Source organism: Hyla sarda, chromosome 5 (assembly GCF_029499605.1).
Source record: "Hyla sarda isolate aHylSar1 chromosome 5, aHylSar1.hap1, whole genome shotgun sequence".
NCBI classification, from domain to species: Eukaryota; Metazoa; Chordata; class Amphibia; order Anura; family Hylidae; genus Hyla; species Hyla sarda.
In genome coordinates, this window is record NC_079193.1 from 347,727,989 (window position 1) to 347,744,668 (window position 16,680).

Here is a 16,680-nt window from a genome sequence, read left to right on the forward strand (position 1 = left end):
AGGTCAGAATATGTAGATAGTATTAGTACTTAATTTGCGCTCCAAAATACAAGCAGTTTTGTACAAGTGCAGTAAAAAGAACGGACAACGCATTTTTAAAGGATAACTCCTGTATCCTTCAGAAAGGGGTTATCCTTTAGAAATGTGTTGTCCGTTCTTTTTACTGCATTTTTACTGCATGGACAGTTCTTTTTACTGCTTATACTTTGGAGCATGAATAAATTAATAATACTATCTATATATTCTGACCTATCGTGTCATCTTTTACCGGGGAAGCACTACTGGCCAGAGTGGGATCCCTGGGATGATTCCTTACATTGAATACCCCGAATATACATCAAAACATCATGAGTATAGACAAATCTCTATCTTTTCAGCCATACCATACTAAAAAACATTCAATCTTTATAGGACAATCCAATTAAGTTAGACGTTTTGCATGTATTGCTGGTCCCTAAATACATGTAAACAGTTAGACCCACTTGGTCATCAAATAGTCATTGGGGCAGATTTATTATTGCAAATGATTCTGGCACAATTTACACCAAAAAAATAAAGAAATACTTACATGACTTGCACAAGATTTATTATGTGTTTTAGAGACTTTTTGTGCCTTGTCTGACAAAGCTGAGTGATAAAAAGTGTTACAGTTTGTGTAAAGAGAGAGTGATTTATTTGTTGTTGGCTTGTAGATACACTTACTATTTGTGATTTTCAAAAGGTTTCATAATTTTTCACAATTCACAACACTCTTCTCAATGGGTGGCATAGAAACCCACAAGGCAAAAAAAATCATCATGCACTGTGCGACAACATGGTCACTTTATCACATTTTCAATTTGCATTCAGAAAAATGTGCAAGTTAGAAAAGAAGAGTGAAAAATGAATATATCTTAAATTTTCCCTATTGCCTTTTAACATTGTCACCTGAAACTAATGTAAATGTACCTTTATTAATAATTTTAAATGTGAGAATATTCTGCAAGAGTCCCTACTATATGTGGTGCCAATTGGAAATATTTACTGATTCAGTGATTTTGATAATGTGTCCAGCACTTTCTAATGATCCAATCTGGCCTTAGGTTTTATTATCTCAATTGGCATCTGCTGGATACAAATTAATTTGTGACTATAGCGAAGGTGTTTACAGTGAACATATGCCTTCCTGATACAAAAACCGCATTAAATTGATGGGGATTTATTTCTGCTGGTGTTTATTATAGAAAATCTCACCATGACAGCTTGGTAATACACGGTTCCACCCGGGTCTTCCATCATCTCCCATGATGCATGTAAGTGTTGAATATCCTTGAAGGACATAGCCGGCATCACAATAATAGGTAACGGTAGATCCAAGCTTGTAATCCATACCAAGTCGTGTACCATTCATTATATTTCCAGGGTCAAAACAGGATTCTCGTAGTTTGGCTGCAGAATACAGAACACAAGCACTTAGTACGTTAAAGATTCATTCAACCAAAATAACTTTTCTTTTGCCTAATATGTACCAAATTGATATTGTTTATTTATTTATTTATTTAATGTACTTATTTGTTAATTTAGTTTAGTTTTAGTTTATTTTAACATATTAAAATATTTTTATTTGTTACATTGTTAACACATGATCAAATTAAATATTGCAAGTTTTATTTATAAACAGTTTTGTACTATAATGCAAAAACACAAGTATGGCAGTGGTTCAACTGGACTGCTTTTGGCCAATGAAATATAAAAAAAATGCCTGTTTTCAATGTAAACATGTTTTTCTTAGGGGCGTCAACTTCAGGTCCAGTGATACACCATCATTATTCAGGAGAAGCACCGTGTGCCAGCGCACAGGCCATAGTTTTATTAATATTTTACTACTTTTGTACCACAGAGACATATTTTCATGGAAAAAAAAGAATTGTTGCGCTACGTTTGAACTACGGTCGGTCCAAATCTGAAAGTCATCAATAGCCACGAAACTCATGTACAACACAGTCCAAGAGCCCTTAAAGCCTAAAAAAAGCCTAACACTGTAATTTCACCTGGGAGTGTATCTGAATACTTTTAAGCAGTTTTTAATACTAAGTTAATGTCAAAGTACATACATTTCCCATATATTTGCATTAGACTTTTAAGCTTACCCGTCAGATCCAACAAAATTTTTTTATACCTAATCCTGACAATGCACATCAAATTTTTATGTGTCTAGCACCTTTATTTTTTTTTTTACAATTTTAATTTAGCTCACTAGTCTGACTTCCTCTGAAAGGGAGGGGGCGTAGTCTCATTGTGCAGGTCTCTGCCCCTCCCTCAGTATGCTGTCTGCTCACATCTCCCCTAGCATTAGCAAAACTACAACTCCCAGCTTGTCCTCACTGACAGTAATGGGTCACAAGCTGACAGTGGGAGGATTTTTCCTCCAGCTGTGAGCCCTGCGCTTACAGCTGTCAATCAAAGAAGTGTGTCCATGACATAGGTGATGATGCATGGACACAGCAGGACTAGTATGTGTCTAAGCCGGCAGGTGGGGCAGCTGTTTGACTGGCTTTTTCAGTATTCAATACAGAACATTTTCTAATGAAAGCAATTGCAAAACCTATTGGTTTTGCATGCTTTACAACATATAAAAAGTTTTTGTATCTGACAGTGCCTATTTAACCTCTTAAGGACCCATGACGTACCGGTACATCATGAGTCCGCTCCCGATCTATAACGTGGGGCCTGAACAGCTTACATGACATCCGGAGGGTCCTTATCTGCCTCCATGCTGTCCAATCGCCGAATGACTGCTCAGTGCCTGAGATCCAGGCATGAGCAGTCAAGCGGCAGAATTCTTATAAGAAACCACTGATCAAAGTAAAAGATCAGTGTGTGCAGTGTTATAGCTCCCTATGGGAGCATGAACATTGCAAAAAAAAAGTGGAAAAAAAAGTGAATAAAGATCATTGAACCCCTCCCCTTATAAAAGCTTGAATCACCTTTTCCCATAAACAAAACAGTGTCAATAAAAATAAACATATATGGTATCGCCGCGTACGGAAATGTCCGAATTATAAAAATATATCATTGATTAAACCGCACGGTCAATGGCACAAAAAAATTCCAAAGTCCAAAATAGTGCATTTCGATCAATAAGTCCTATCAATGCAAAAATTTTACAGCTAAAAACTTCAGATCAGGGCGCAAAAAATGAGCCCTCATAATGCCCCATACGCGGAAAAATAAAAAAGTTATAGGGGTCAGTTATGTAGTTATGATTTTTTCCAGAAGTATGACAAAATCAAATCTACATAAGTAGGGTATCATTTTAATTGTATGGACCAACAGAATAAAGAGAAGGTGTCATTTTTATTGAAAAATTTACTGTATCGAAACAGAATCCCCCGAAAATTACAAAATGGCGTTTTTTTTTTCTTCAATTTTGTCTCATAAGGATTTAGTTTCTGTTTCGCCATAGATTTTTGGGTAAAATGACTGATGTCATTACAAAGTAGAATTGGTGGTGCAAAAAATAAGCCATCATATGGATTTTTAGGTGCAAAATTGAAAGAGTTATGATTTTTTAAAGTTAAGGAAATGAAAAATGGAAAAAACCCCGGGTCCTTAAGGGGTAAAACAAAAACCCTGACCCTCACAAATGGGGGTAGGTTAGAGTTAATTTAACTATCCTATATTTTTAGTGGACATATAAGTAACATGTGACCAAGTATTATCAAAATATCTCCAGCTGTTTGTAACCGTTGGGGGTAAAAACTTTTGCATTATTAATTCCCTTCTTGGCAAGTGTTACTCGCCCTAAAAAAGGCGGCCCCACACAGGAACCTCTCCCTATTTCTACCTGCAAACACTGCCATTTCACATGGTTTATAGGTGGAAATAGGAAGAGTTTCCTGTGTGGGGGCCACCCTTTAAAGGGCGTGTAACACTTGCCAAGAAGGGAATTAATAATGCAAGAGTAAGGCCTTACAGGGGAAGTTTTTAGCCCCACCTCCTACAATGGACAATACATTGTTCCCTTCCACCTTCTCGAGGAAAGTGTTACTTGTCTTAGAAAGGACGGCCACACACAGGAACCTCTTCCCATATATCCACCTAAAAACCCTGGGAAATGGTAGTGTTTGCAGGTAGAAATAGGGAGAGGTTCCTGTGTAGGGCCGCCCTTTTCAGTCACCAGGTCACTTTCAGGAATCCTGATGCTGCTGATGCCACCTCCAGGCTTTCGCATACTGCCACCATATGTTTTCCTCATGCTGATGGCAGCTCCAGGCTATCTCATTCTGCCACCATATGTTCTTTTCATACTGCTGCCACCTCCAGGCTGTCTCATTCTGCAGCTATATGGTCTTCTCATGCTTCCGCCACCTCCAGGCTGTGTCATTCAGCCACTATATGGTCTGCTCTTGCTGCTACCAACTCCAGGCTGTGCCATTCAGCCACTATATGGTCTCCTCATGCTGCTGCCAAATACAGGCTGTCTTTCAGCCACTATATAGTCTCCTCATGCTTCCGCCACCTCTACGCTGTGTCACTGTACCGTCATTGTGTCTCCTCATGCAAATTAAATAAAACTTTTTAGGTTTATCTATTTGGAATCTTCAATTTAAATGATAAAAAATATCTTTAATTTTTTCAATTCTGAGGCCCTATGGTCTCGTCAGGCTGTTGGCACCTCCAGGCTGGGTTATTCAGCCACTCTATGGTCTCCTCATGCTGCCTCCACCTCCACGCTGTGTCATTCAGCCACTATATGGTCTCCTCATTCTGATGCCACCTCCAGGCTCTGTCATTGTGATGCTCTGCGACAGTGATTTTAATAGCGATGCCTCTAATCTGCATGTCATACTGAATAACAGTATTTTTTCAGTAACCCAGCACACACCTTATGCGTGTTATAGCAAGGCAAAGTGTTTTACACCCCTATTGAGGCTCTCTGTAGGCCAGAAATAGCCATTTTTAATACAGATTTCCCGCAAATAAATTCGGCCGAATCAAATTTTTCAAAAATTCGGTCATCTCTAATATCCATTGTAGGCTTGTGGCTCATATTGAGTACATTTGCATTTTCATCCTTTTGAATTAATTTGTAGAGTATATGTAAAGAAGAAGAAACAACCTTAGGATAACACACGTAGGATGAGGAGGAGCATGACAACTGCTGATATGTCAGAAATACTCTGGGCTTGCCTTTTCATTTTTTTAAATGTGAAATTGGGGGTGAACCCTTCAGGTGTCCCTGTCATCTGGGCTAGTAGTGCCGTCTTCTTTCAGGTCATATCCATGAAGGAAAATTCCTACCAATTATAATTTTTAAGAACAGCTGTGCTTGTAAAGCATCTGCCAACTCCTGGACAGTCTGTGGTGCAACGTGGCATTGGTGGATGGAGCGAGACATGATGTCCCAGATGTGCTCAGTAGGATTCAGGTCTAGGGAACGGGTGGGCTAGTCCATAGCATTAATGCCTTCCTCTTGCAGGAACTGCTGACACACTCCAGCCCCATGAGGTCTAGCATTGTCTTGCATTAGGAAGAACCCAGGGCCAACCGCACCAGCATATGGTCTCACAAGGGGTCTGAGGATCTCCTCTCAGTACCATATGGCAGTCAGGCAACCTCTGACAAGCACATGGAGGGCTGTGCAGCCCCCCAAAGAAATGCTGCCCATACCATTACTGACCTACCGCCAAACCGGTCATGCTGGAGGATCTTTCAGACAGCAGAACATTCTCCACGGTGTCTCCAGACTCTGTCATGTCTGTCACATGTGCTGAGTGTGAATCGGCTTTCATCTGTGAAGAGCACAGGGCGCCAGTGACGAATTTGCCAATCTTGGTTTTCTCTGGCAAATGCCAAATGTCCTGCACGTTGTGTGGCTGTAAGCAAAACCCCCACCTGTGGACGTCGGGCCCTCATACCACCCTCATGGAGTCTGTTTCTGACCGTTTGAGTGGACACATGCACATTTGTGGCCTGCTTGTGGTTGTTTTGCAGGGCTCAGGCAGCGCTCCTACTGCTCCTCCTTGCACAAAGGCAGAGGTAGCGGTCCTGCTGCTGGGTTGTTGCCCTCTTACAGCCTCCTCCACATCTCCTGATATACTGGCCTGTCTCCTGGTACCATGCTCTGGACACTACGCTGACAGACACAGCAAACCTTCTTGCCACAGCTCGCATTGATGTGATTTCACTGAAGTGTGATTGACTTGGAGTTACATTGTGTTGTTTAAGTGTTCCCTTTATTTCCCTCCTTGTACCCCGACAGAAAACTCCAGTTAAAGACATTACACGAATAGTGGCCACTTTTGATAGTGGCATCCCCCCAGGTCAGAGCCATTATTGAGTATTGGCATGTCCTATTGATGGATAAAGATCTTCAGGAGGTCTTAGATCTTAGGTCTTAGATACTCACCCACAGATTTCATTTTAATGGGGTCGGAATCTGCCGGACAGACTTGTTCGTAGCCATTTCACCAGACCTAATCAAGGACACACTTGGCTAGACCGCAGAATCAAGGGCTGCTTTAGATGCAGTGGATGCATTGCATGCAACCACATTGCAGTGACTAAGACCTTCACGAGTTCCACCACAGGGGGCATATTTGACATCTGTGATTTCATAAACTGTCGGAGAAAGGGGGTGGTATATAAGGCCAACTGTATATGTGGTCTTGAATACATTGGCAAAACCAAGCGTGAACTGAGAAGGAGGGTGGGGGAGCATCTGAGGGACATTGCAAATCAAGCGGACAAATCCTTGGCAAGACACGTCTGTGACAGCCATGGGGGGGACCCAAAAGTGGTGACCTTTGTGGGGATTGAGCAGGTAAGACCCCCTCTAAGTCGAGGGGACTGGGATAAATTGATTTTACAAAAAGAAGCCCAGTAGATTATTCCGTCTTCAGACTCAGTCCCCGAAAGGCTTAAATGAGAAATTAAGTTATGCATGTTTTCTGTAGCTGATATTTATTCCTCTTCAGTTTATACCCTCGTGCCCTGTCACTCTCTCACCATTCAGAGGAGCTCTATGTTCCCTTTGCCTTCTACACCCTTGTTATAATTTTACTGTATATTCACAACAGTGGTCCATATATATTCTGCATTCTGCAGTAATCATTAATCTATTTCTGATTCTGTAACTTATCAGTTGTTGGAGACCTATTGCTATGTCACTATTAGTAGGATCGAACTACCTTTCTGTTTATACTTACCGTTTTTGTCCCAGATCTAGCCACTAAATACTCATCCTGTCTATGTTTACAAGTTGCGGACGGCGCCTGCGCACAGCAATGTGGCGTCGCCAGGCAACTGTAGACACTCCGCTCTGTAGTGATGACGCGCCCCCGGAAGTGATGCAGACTCACTAGTGTGACGTCGGCATCCGGAAGCGTAGCAGCGTCTGATTAGGTAAGTGCTATAAGAGGGCTCCTGTTTCGCTGATCAAATTAGCGGAAAACAGACACCATCGCTGTGCACTCTGCCACTACAGATGCCAGCATCTCGCAGACCGCCACTGTGGGTAACGTGAGTCAGTACCCAGGAGCAGGGCTCTGCTCTGGGTCATTAGCACATCGCTATTCCCTGCGCTGTAACTTACTATTGAGGGTTGCTTATGCTTAGGGATGTTGTTGCGGTTAATTCTATATGGTGCACTTCATTGTAACTGGTGCACCTTTTTGGCCTTGGCTTTTGTTTTGCACTATGTGTTATTAAGCTGTTGATTATATTTGTGATATTGGTTGTCTTTGCTTTATAGCCCCTGACGAACCCAATGACTTGGGGGAAACGCTTTGGGCGGGCGGGCTGATTATCCATATAGTGCAGGGTTTGACAAAGGGGTAGACCGGGGCAGGGGTCGTCCTTTCAAGGACAAGTGCCCCGACAGTTCCCTGAGCGAGCAGGGTTAGTGGCATGACATTTCCCCGTTAGGGTATACTAGGGCCACAGCCCTACCCACCCTGGTCATACAGTCTTCATCCCCTGTCACTCACTGACCATTATTTACCTTGGCCTCTGTGACTGACTATCTCTTTCTGTTGTTTTGTTTTCAGTGGGGTCTTGTCTTTTAAATAGCACAATAAATGTTAAGTTTTAAGTTGTTATACCCCTTCTGTGAATTCCAGTGTACAATACAAGTTGACTTAGAACATGGATTAGGAATCACTTGGTGACTACTTGGTGGGGAGCCAAACAAAAGGAAGCACTCGCATACAGATGTGAAGACAAAATTGAAGTCTCCTTGTCTAACCCTAAGTATCATTCACCAGTTAGAGATGGGCACAAGGGTCTGTAAACTGATCTAGTGGCTGTCCTAGCTGTACAACTGTACAAAGAGAGACACACCATTTTCTTTTGGCCCCGACAGAACACACTTACCACTAGCCTAAAAACCAAAATATTTATTTAAACTAAGCATTAATATTATATATATATATATATATATATATATATATATATATATATATCTTGGCCAAATTCATTATTTAATCCTTTAAGGACCAAGCCCATTTTGGCCAATTTTATTTTTTAATTTTCCTTTTTTCCTCCTTGTCTTCTAAAAATCATAACTCTTTAATATTTTCATCCACAGGCGAGTATGAGGGCATGTTATTTGCACGACCAGTGCTACTTTGTAATGACATCACTCAGTTTCCCATAAAATATATTATTTGTGTGGTGAAATATAAAAGAAAATGGCAATTTTGAAAATTTTGAAAGATTTAGTTTTCACATTGAACAATTTACATAAAAAATGACATGTATTCTTTATTCTGTGGGTCAATACCATTAAAATTATACTCATGATTACATACTTTTCTATTATTGTACCGCTTTAAAGAAAATCTAGTATGTTTAACCCCTTAAGGACCGGGTTTTTTTCCGTTTTTGCATTTCCGTTTTTTTCTCCTTGCCTTTAAAAAAATCATAACTCTTTCAATTTTGCACCTAAACATCCATATAAATGCTTATTTTTTGCGCCACCAATTCTACTTTGTAATGACGTCAGTCATTTTGCCCAAAAATCTATGGTGAAATGGAAAAAAAATCATTGTGAGACAAAATTGAAAAAAAAACCGCTGTTTTGTAAATTTTGGGGGCTTCCGTTTCTATGTAGTAAATTTTTTGGTAAATATGACACCTAATCTATATTCTGTAGGTTCATACGATTAAAATGATACCCTACTTATATAGGTTTGATTTTGTCGTACTTCTGGAAAAAATCATAACTTCATGCAGCAAAATTGATAAATTGTTATCTTCTGACCCCTATAACTTTTTTATTTTTCCGCGTATGGGGCGGTATGAGGGCTCATTTTTTGCGCCGTGATCTGAAGTTTGTAACGGTACCATTTTTGCATTGATAGGACTTATTGATCTTGACCAAAAATGCACTATTTTGGACTTTGGAATTTTTTTGCGCGTACGCCATTGACCGTGCGGTTTAATTAAATATATATTTTTATAATTCGGACATTTCCGCACAGACATTTTTTATGGGAAAAGGGGGGCTATTCAAACTTTTAATAGGGAAGGGGTTAAATGATCTTTATTCACTTTTTTTTCCACATTTTTTTGCAGTGTTATAGCTCCCATAGGGACCTATAACACTACACACTCTGATCTTTATCATTGATCACTGGTTTCTCATAGGAAACCAGTGATCGATGATTCTGCTGCTTGACTGCTCATGCCTGGATCTCAGGCACTGAGCAGTCATTCGGCGACCGGACAGCGAGGAGGCAGGTAGGGACCCTCCGGCTGTCCTGTAAGCTGTTCGGGATGCCGCAATTTCACTGTGGCTATCCCGAACAGCTCCCTGAGCTAACCGGCATGCTTTAAGTTGTGTGGCAGTATCAGGGCTCATTTTTTGCACCGTGATCTATACTTTTTATTGGTACCACATTTGCATGTATAAAACTTTAATCATTTTTTAGCAATTTTTTTGGGGGAAAAGCAGCAATTTTGGACTTTTTTTTTTTTTTTTTTTTACGTTTACGCTGTTCACCATATGGGATAATTAACATTATATTTTGATCGTTCGGATAATGACGCACGCAGCAATACAAAATATGTTTCTTTTTTATTTTTACGCTTTTTGTGGGTAAAATGGGAAAAAGGGACCTTTTACATTTTTATTGGAGAGAGGATTTTTCCCATTTTTTAAATAAAAAAAAAGTTATTAAACTTTTTTTTTTACACATTTTATGTCCCCATAGGGGACTTTTTATTGCAATAACTTGATTGCCAATACTGTTCACTGCTATACATAAGGCATAGCACTGATCAGTGTTATTGGTGATCTTCTGCTCTGGTCTGCTCGATCAGAGCAGACCAGAGTAGAAGACCCCTGGAGATAGCCGGAGGCAGGTGAGGGGACCTCTGGCCGCCGTGCTGGATGATCTGATCCTGCGGCAGCACTGCGGGCAATCCGATCATCCATTTTAAGTGCTGCACTGCCGCAGATGCCGTGATCTGTATTGATAAGGGCATCTGAGGGGTTAATGGCGGACATCAGCGCAATCGCTGATGTCCGCCATTACCGGCGGGTCCCTGGCTGCTGATAGCAAACAGGACTTGCCGCACATGATACGAGCACCGATCCGGTGCTAACGGTCATGTTCATGATGCAAATGTACGTCATGGAGCGTTAAGTACCACCGCACCATGACGTTCATTTATGCCCATTAACGTCAATTGTCGTTAAGGGGTTAAGGGAAACTCTGGTGGAAAAAAAAGTTTTCAAATCAACTGGTGCCAAAAAGTTCTACAGATTTGTAAATTCATTTTTTTAAATCTTAATCCTTCCAGAATTTATCAGCTGCTCTATGCTCCAGAGGAAGTTGTGTAGTTCTTTTCTCTGTCCACAGTTCTCTCTACTGTCACCTCTGTCCATGTCAGAAACTGTCTAGAGCAGGAACTAATCCCCATAGCAAACCTCTCCTGGATTGGACACTTTCTGACACGGACAGAGGTGTCAGCAGAGAACACAGTGGTCAGACTGGAAAGAACTACACAACTTTGTCTGGAGCATACAGCTGCTGATAAGTACTGGAAGGACGAACATTTTTAAATATAAGTAATATATAAATATGTTTTACTTTCTGGCACTGTTTGATTTGAAAACATTTTCTTCCTCTGGTGAACCCCTTTAAACATAAACAACACATTACCTGAATGAAGTAAATGTACCTCCTTCTTCATCCTTATCTATGGTCCTAAAGCTGGACAATTTAAGACCCAACTTCGCGTGAATCCACTTTTGTTGTTTTAACCCCTGTATATCTGTGTGTTTTCTACTAATGTGCTCAGAAATACTTTTGACTCGATACACGGAGCTTGCAGTTACAAAATACTGTTTTATACAACATTCTAGGATTTTGCATATGTAATGACATTTGGAACACTGATACCTCTTTTGACGTTTATATTACTCTTTTGAGCAATTTATGATAAAGGAAGTTGGAAATAAATAAATAAAAAATGAATGTACATGTGTTTGGTCATAAAACAGTGTTGGGGTCACAAGACTGGTCTAGAAGTAATAACATGCATTGGAGCCATGCATGGTTGGAAGGTCTACACATCTCTTCAGTCTCATCTTACTGTCTTTTTTAGTAAATAAAAAAAAATAGCTGTTCAATAGCTTTGAGGTGGAATGTACTTTATAAAATAGACTGTCAGAACTTCACTGTAACTGTTATGAAAAAATCTTAAGTAGAACTAAGCGGTAACATCACCTTTGTATTCCAGATGAAAGCCGGTAAAGCTGACAGATCCGTCACTCCTGAAAGCCAAATGCATGTTGTTGGAACCGCTCTCGATTCTTTCTGGTAATTTGCTGTCCTGAAAACTTCCAATCAGAGGACTGTTTCCATCTGGCCCATCATAAATATACAGGAAGTCGTAATTTGGCTCGATGCTGAAACTGTTAGACAAAACCCGTCAATTCATTAGGGCTCATACATTTCAATGGCTTCTCCACAATCAAATGACGTGCGTTCATTTGCCAGTACATGCCCTTTAGCAACCTTTCCTGAACACATCGCCATCTATTTCATTTTCACTGTGTGTTCTAATAAGACTCTGCATTGTTCAGCCAAAATATTATCTGCCCTTTGATTTGCGGAGGGTTCACACTATTGATATTAGTAAATTAACACTTTAATGACCAGGACTATTTTGGCCTGGGGGGTCTAAGCACTTTTTTGTGACTATATTGTTGCATTCCAAGAAAAAAATAAATACAGTTTTTTTCGCCATATAAGACGCACTTTTTCTTCCCAGGGGGGGGGGGGGGGGGGAGGGGGGAAGTTGGTGCATCTTATACGGCGAATACACACCACAGGTCTGCCAGTGGTTATTAACTCCTGCATTTTTGGTGCATGCGGCTGATAGCTTGTGTGTTTTCACCCTAAGGGGATCTACTGACAGAACCTACTGCAGAGGTAAAAGGATCTAATAGTTCTTCATGTGATTGTTTACACCAATAGCAAATAGATCAAAAAGTGAAACAGGACTAAGGGTGGGGGGGGGGATAAGTACTTGTATTACAAAGTTTTTTGCTTTAAAGCTCCCACTGGTCTACAGGTGAACTTGTCATACTGACCCTTCCTCTGCTTGACCCTACTGTACCTTGTTGCTCTTTCAGTGAATGACCCAGATTGTCGATCATGCCTGTGCTTTCCTCCTTCCACCCACCTGCATCTAAACTTTCTAGCTTTGTTGCACAACCAACACTGCCTACACCCCCACTGTATGGCCTGACCAAACACCATTTAATTATTAACACTCTTGCGGAAGCAACATTGTATCTCTCCTGCAGCAGAAGTCTGGTTTCTGAATACTGGAGTGGGATTATGAGTGAAAACCCGATGAATACAAAACCGGTAGGTGGCACACCTGTTGGGGCATTACATTTAAAGGGTAAATCCAGGTAAATGTTTTTGGCCCTCCATGAATAAAGTCAGTTTAAGATCAAATGGGCCAGGTTTTGCCCAGTGTTTCACTTTAGGATATGCTCTCATTGATCTATTCAGTGTTTATTTAGTGGCAGTCATTGTAGATACACTGTGTGTCATTGCACTAGAAATACATCAGAAATAAATCAGATACGTTTCGGACCTATGTGGTCCATCCTCAGGATCGCTGAGGATGGACCACGTAGGTCCGAAACGCATCTGATCTCAGCTTGCCACCCACCACAGTCACTACAATTACTAATCAGAGCATCAACCAACATCCAGGACAACATCACCCTGTGATTTGCTGCACCACTAACTCCGGGACCGTCACCGCACTTTCCACCACTGCCGCTGCCACCACCACCATCTGCACTCTCTTACAGCAGAAGCCGCAAGCCACAGACACCACGAGGACCGAGGACGGGAGCACCGGAGGCCTGACTTAGGAGAAGGCGAATATAGCTGACGACCGGCCTGTTGGGAGACAGACCGCATCGCCTAACCACTACATCGCCGGAACCACCAGGTCACCAGAGACTCCCCAGTCACCCACGGTCGGGTAAGCGGTACATAGTACTGAACGGCTTTTTGCTTTCTGCGGCCGCCGAGCTGCTTTACATCTACTGCTAGTATTATTACCATCTGCTGGCCGTGACCTCCGAGTCACCACCAGGGAGTTTGTGACCGCTGTGTCACTGCATCACTGTACCACTATCGATGTACTATTGAAACAATCTTAACACAAATTGCATCATATTTGGATATAACAATAGGAGTGGTCCGCAAATAAGGAGGCTCCAGAGGTTGAAAATTGAATCACCCGATTCAGGATTATAAACTGTTCGAACCAAAGAACTGTGGACTAATATATCTTTGAGGACATTCTGTGTGGCATTAATATATATATATATATATATATATATATATATATATATATATATATATATATATATGTATATATATATAAATATATTTTTTTTTAACCCTATATTAACCTTTTTTATTTTTGTATTTTCTTTACCCCATGTAAATTTTTTTGGAGGGGATTGGAAGGGCCCTACATATCCCTTTCCTGCATGTATGTTTTTTATGTTTTATATGCTTTATAGAACTTAATAAATCACCATTGTACCTTGGACAACTTTTGATTATTGATACAGATTCATACAGATACATTACTGAGCTACATTATTTACCAGTTTTTCACCAGACAAGAACATAGTAACATTTAGGACATTAGATACATTCTCAATGATACTTATACTATTATCTAAACATCTCCATCTACTATTTTCTCCTGACCATCCTCACACTATCTCTATTACTGTTACCACACATAACCCCTCCACCTATCCATTTTCTTTACACATTACACACACCACTGATTGTATACTCAACAGATACAACTACTGATACAGTTACATTCCATATCCTACAGTTACATTAAACATTCTACACATCACCTGCTTCACATGTGACTGATTCAGTTACTGATACAGTTACACTCCACATCCCACAGTTATACCACACACTATACATACAAATTGGTATATACTGTATAACATTCTATTCCACCAATACTATGTTTCTATATAAATCTATACCTCTTCTCAGGTCTTAATACTATGTACTAATTCTCACACACTCTACATAGATTAATTTCACTTACATAAACCAACCCACAGTCCTTGAGAACCTCGCCATTTCTCTACTTTCTATTTTTCTAAATATTTAAGGTGGGTTGAGGACACCACCAGGTGAAAGTTCTCAGACCTGATTGAGTACATCCACATATAATTGATCACATATCTGGGAATCATCCAACTCAGGAGTTGAGGACTTTGGAGCATTGTACTCTCACAAAATGACCCTTCCTCCCCCTCCCATGTAGATTGCACCATATAAGGGGAACTGCATAAAGAAATAGTTAGTCCCTATAGGGGGAGGGGGGTAGTTAATGGTATTAAAGGGGTATTCCATATCAACTGGCTCCAGAAAGTTAAACAGATTTGTAAATCACTTCTATAAAAACATTCTTAATCCTTCCAGTACTTATCAGCTGCACAAGTTGAGTTGTTCTTTTCTGTCTGACAACAGTGCTCTCTGCTGACACCTCTGTCTGTATCAGAAGCTGTCCAGAGCAGGAGAGGTTTGCTGTGTGGCTTTTCTGCTACTCTGGACAGTTCCTGAGACAGACAGAGGTGTCAGCAGAGAGCACTGTTGTGAGACAGAAAACAACAACTCAACTTCAGCAGCTGATAAGTACTAGAAGGAATAAGATTTTTTAAAATAATTAATTTACAAATCCGTTTAACTTTCTGGAGCCAGTTTATACCTCTCCTGTCCGGCAGGGATAGCAAAGCTAGGTTAACACGTAGCATTTTGGTCAATATTTGTACCCACTACCAGAAGTGTAAAGGGGTATTCCGGGGTTAACTAACTTTTAACTATCCTGCCCATTATGAATAATTATGCCAGTTTTACATTTACTTGCTATACCGCTCTGCCGTGGATCGTCTTTTTCTTCATTATATGGTCCCCCAGGTCTAGTGCTTCCTTTCAGGTCCTGATGATGTTTGTCTCACAATCCTTTGCGGCTCGAGGCGACAGCTGGTATACGGGGGTTTGGCTATTTCTTGTACTTCTTCACAAGCCAGCCCCCTGATGACGTTTGCGGCCCATCTGTACGTCCTGACATGCAGGTGTTCCCTGCATTCCAAGCGCAGATTGATAAGATCTTGGGACGCCGGCAAGTCAGAAAGAGGTACAGATGGACCGCAAACGTCATCAGGGAGCTGGCTTGTGATGAAATACAAGAAATAGCCAAGCCCCCGTATACCAGGTGCCGCCTCGAACCGGTAAGAATTGTGAGACGAACGTCATCAGAACCTGAAAGGAAACGCTAGACCTGGGGGACCATATAATGAAGAAAAAGAAGACAATTCACGGCAGAGCGATACATCAAGTAAATGTAAAACTAGCATACTTATTCATAATGAGCAGGATAGTTAAAGTTAGTTAACCCCGAAATACCCCTCTAGCAAACATAAGGAAAAACTATGATGGAAAAATGTTCAACATTTTTTCTTTGCTGTGAACCAACTCTTGGTTTTGACTGAAAATACTGACCAAAATGCTATGTGTGCATCCAGCCTAAAAATGACCCTGCCTTATGAACAATAAAATTCTTGTTTGCTGGATAGTGCGTGAGTACACCAATTTCTCTTTATTTGCTTTCTAGCAGTACAGTGACCCCCCTGACCTACGATGGCCCCGACATACGATAATTTCAAAATGCGATGGCCTCTCAGAGGCCATTGCACATTGAAGGCCGCATCAACATACAATGATTTTGTATGTTGGGGCCATCGCATAAATGGCTATACGGCAATGCTGACTGCTTCAGCTGCCGCCGAATAGCTGTTTACGGTGCCCTGTGTGCTCCGGTAATGGTCTCCTACCTGTCCTCGGGGCTCCGGAGCGTCCTCTTCAGGATCCCCTTCATCTCCGGCACTCTTCATCGTCGTCATCACGTCACCGCGCACGGCTTCCCGTCATCCAATAGGAGCGGCGTGCATAGTGAAGTGATGACGGCGACGTGAGAGCGACGTACCCGGGCAGCAGATACGTTCCGGAGCGGCAGGGACACCATGGGGACGTGGCGACAGCGATGGAGCGCAACATCCAGGGCAGCGGTGACCAGCGGTGACGGGTCCAGAGCGGCGGGGACAGGTGAGTA

At 41.3% G+C, this 16,680-nt stretch overlaps 1 protein-coding gene across 6 annotated transcripts in view; it reads right to left on the reverse strand.

Annotated features, from left to right (window-relative positions):
• The window catches only part of CSMD3 (CUB and Sushi multiple domains 3), a 1,342,864-nt gene that overhangs the window by 498,723 nt on the left and 827,461 nt on the right, over window positions 1-16,680 (reverse strand). For all 6 annotated transcript variants that reach the window (XM_056522623.1, XM_056522621.1, XM_056522626.1 and 3 more), the window contains 2 exons: window positions 11,718-11,905; window positions 1,234-1,428 (listed from right to left, as the gene is read on the reverse strand). In XM_056522623.1, coding sequence (XP_056378598.1) covers window positions 1,234-1,428; window positions 11,718-11,905 — 383 coding nt within the window. The remainder of the gene's footprint in view (window positions 1-1,233; window positions 1,429-11,717; window positions 11,906-16,680) is intronic.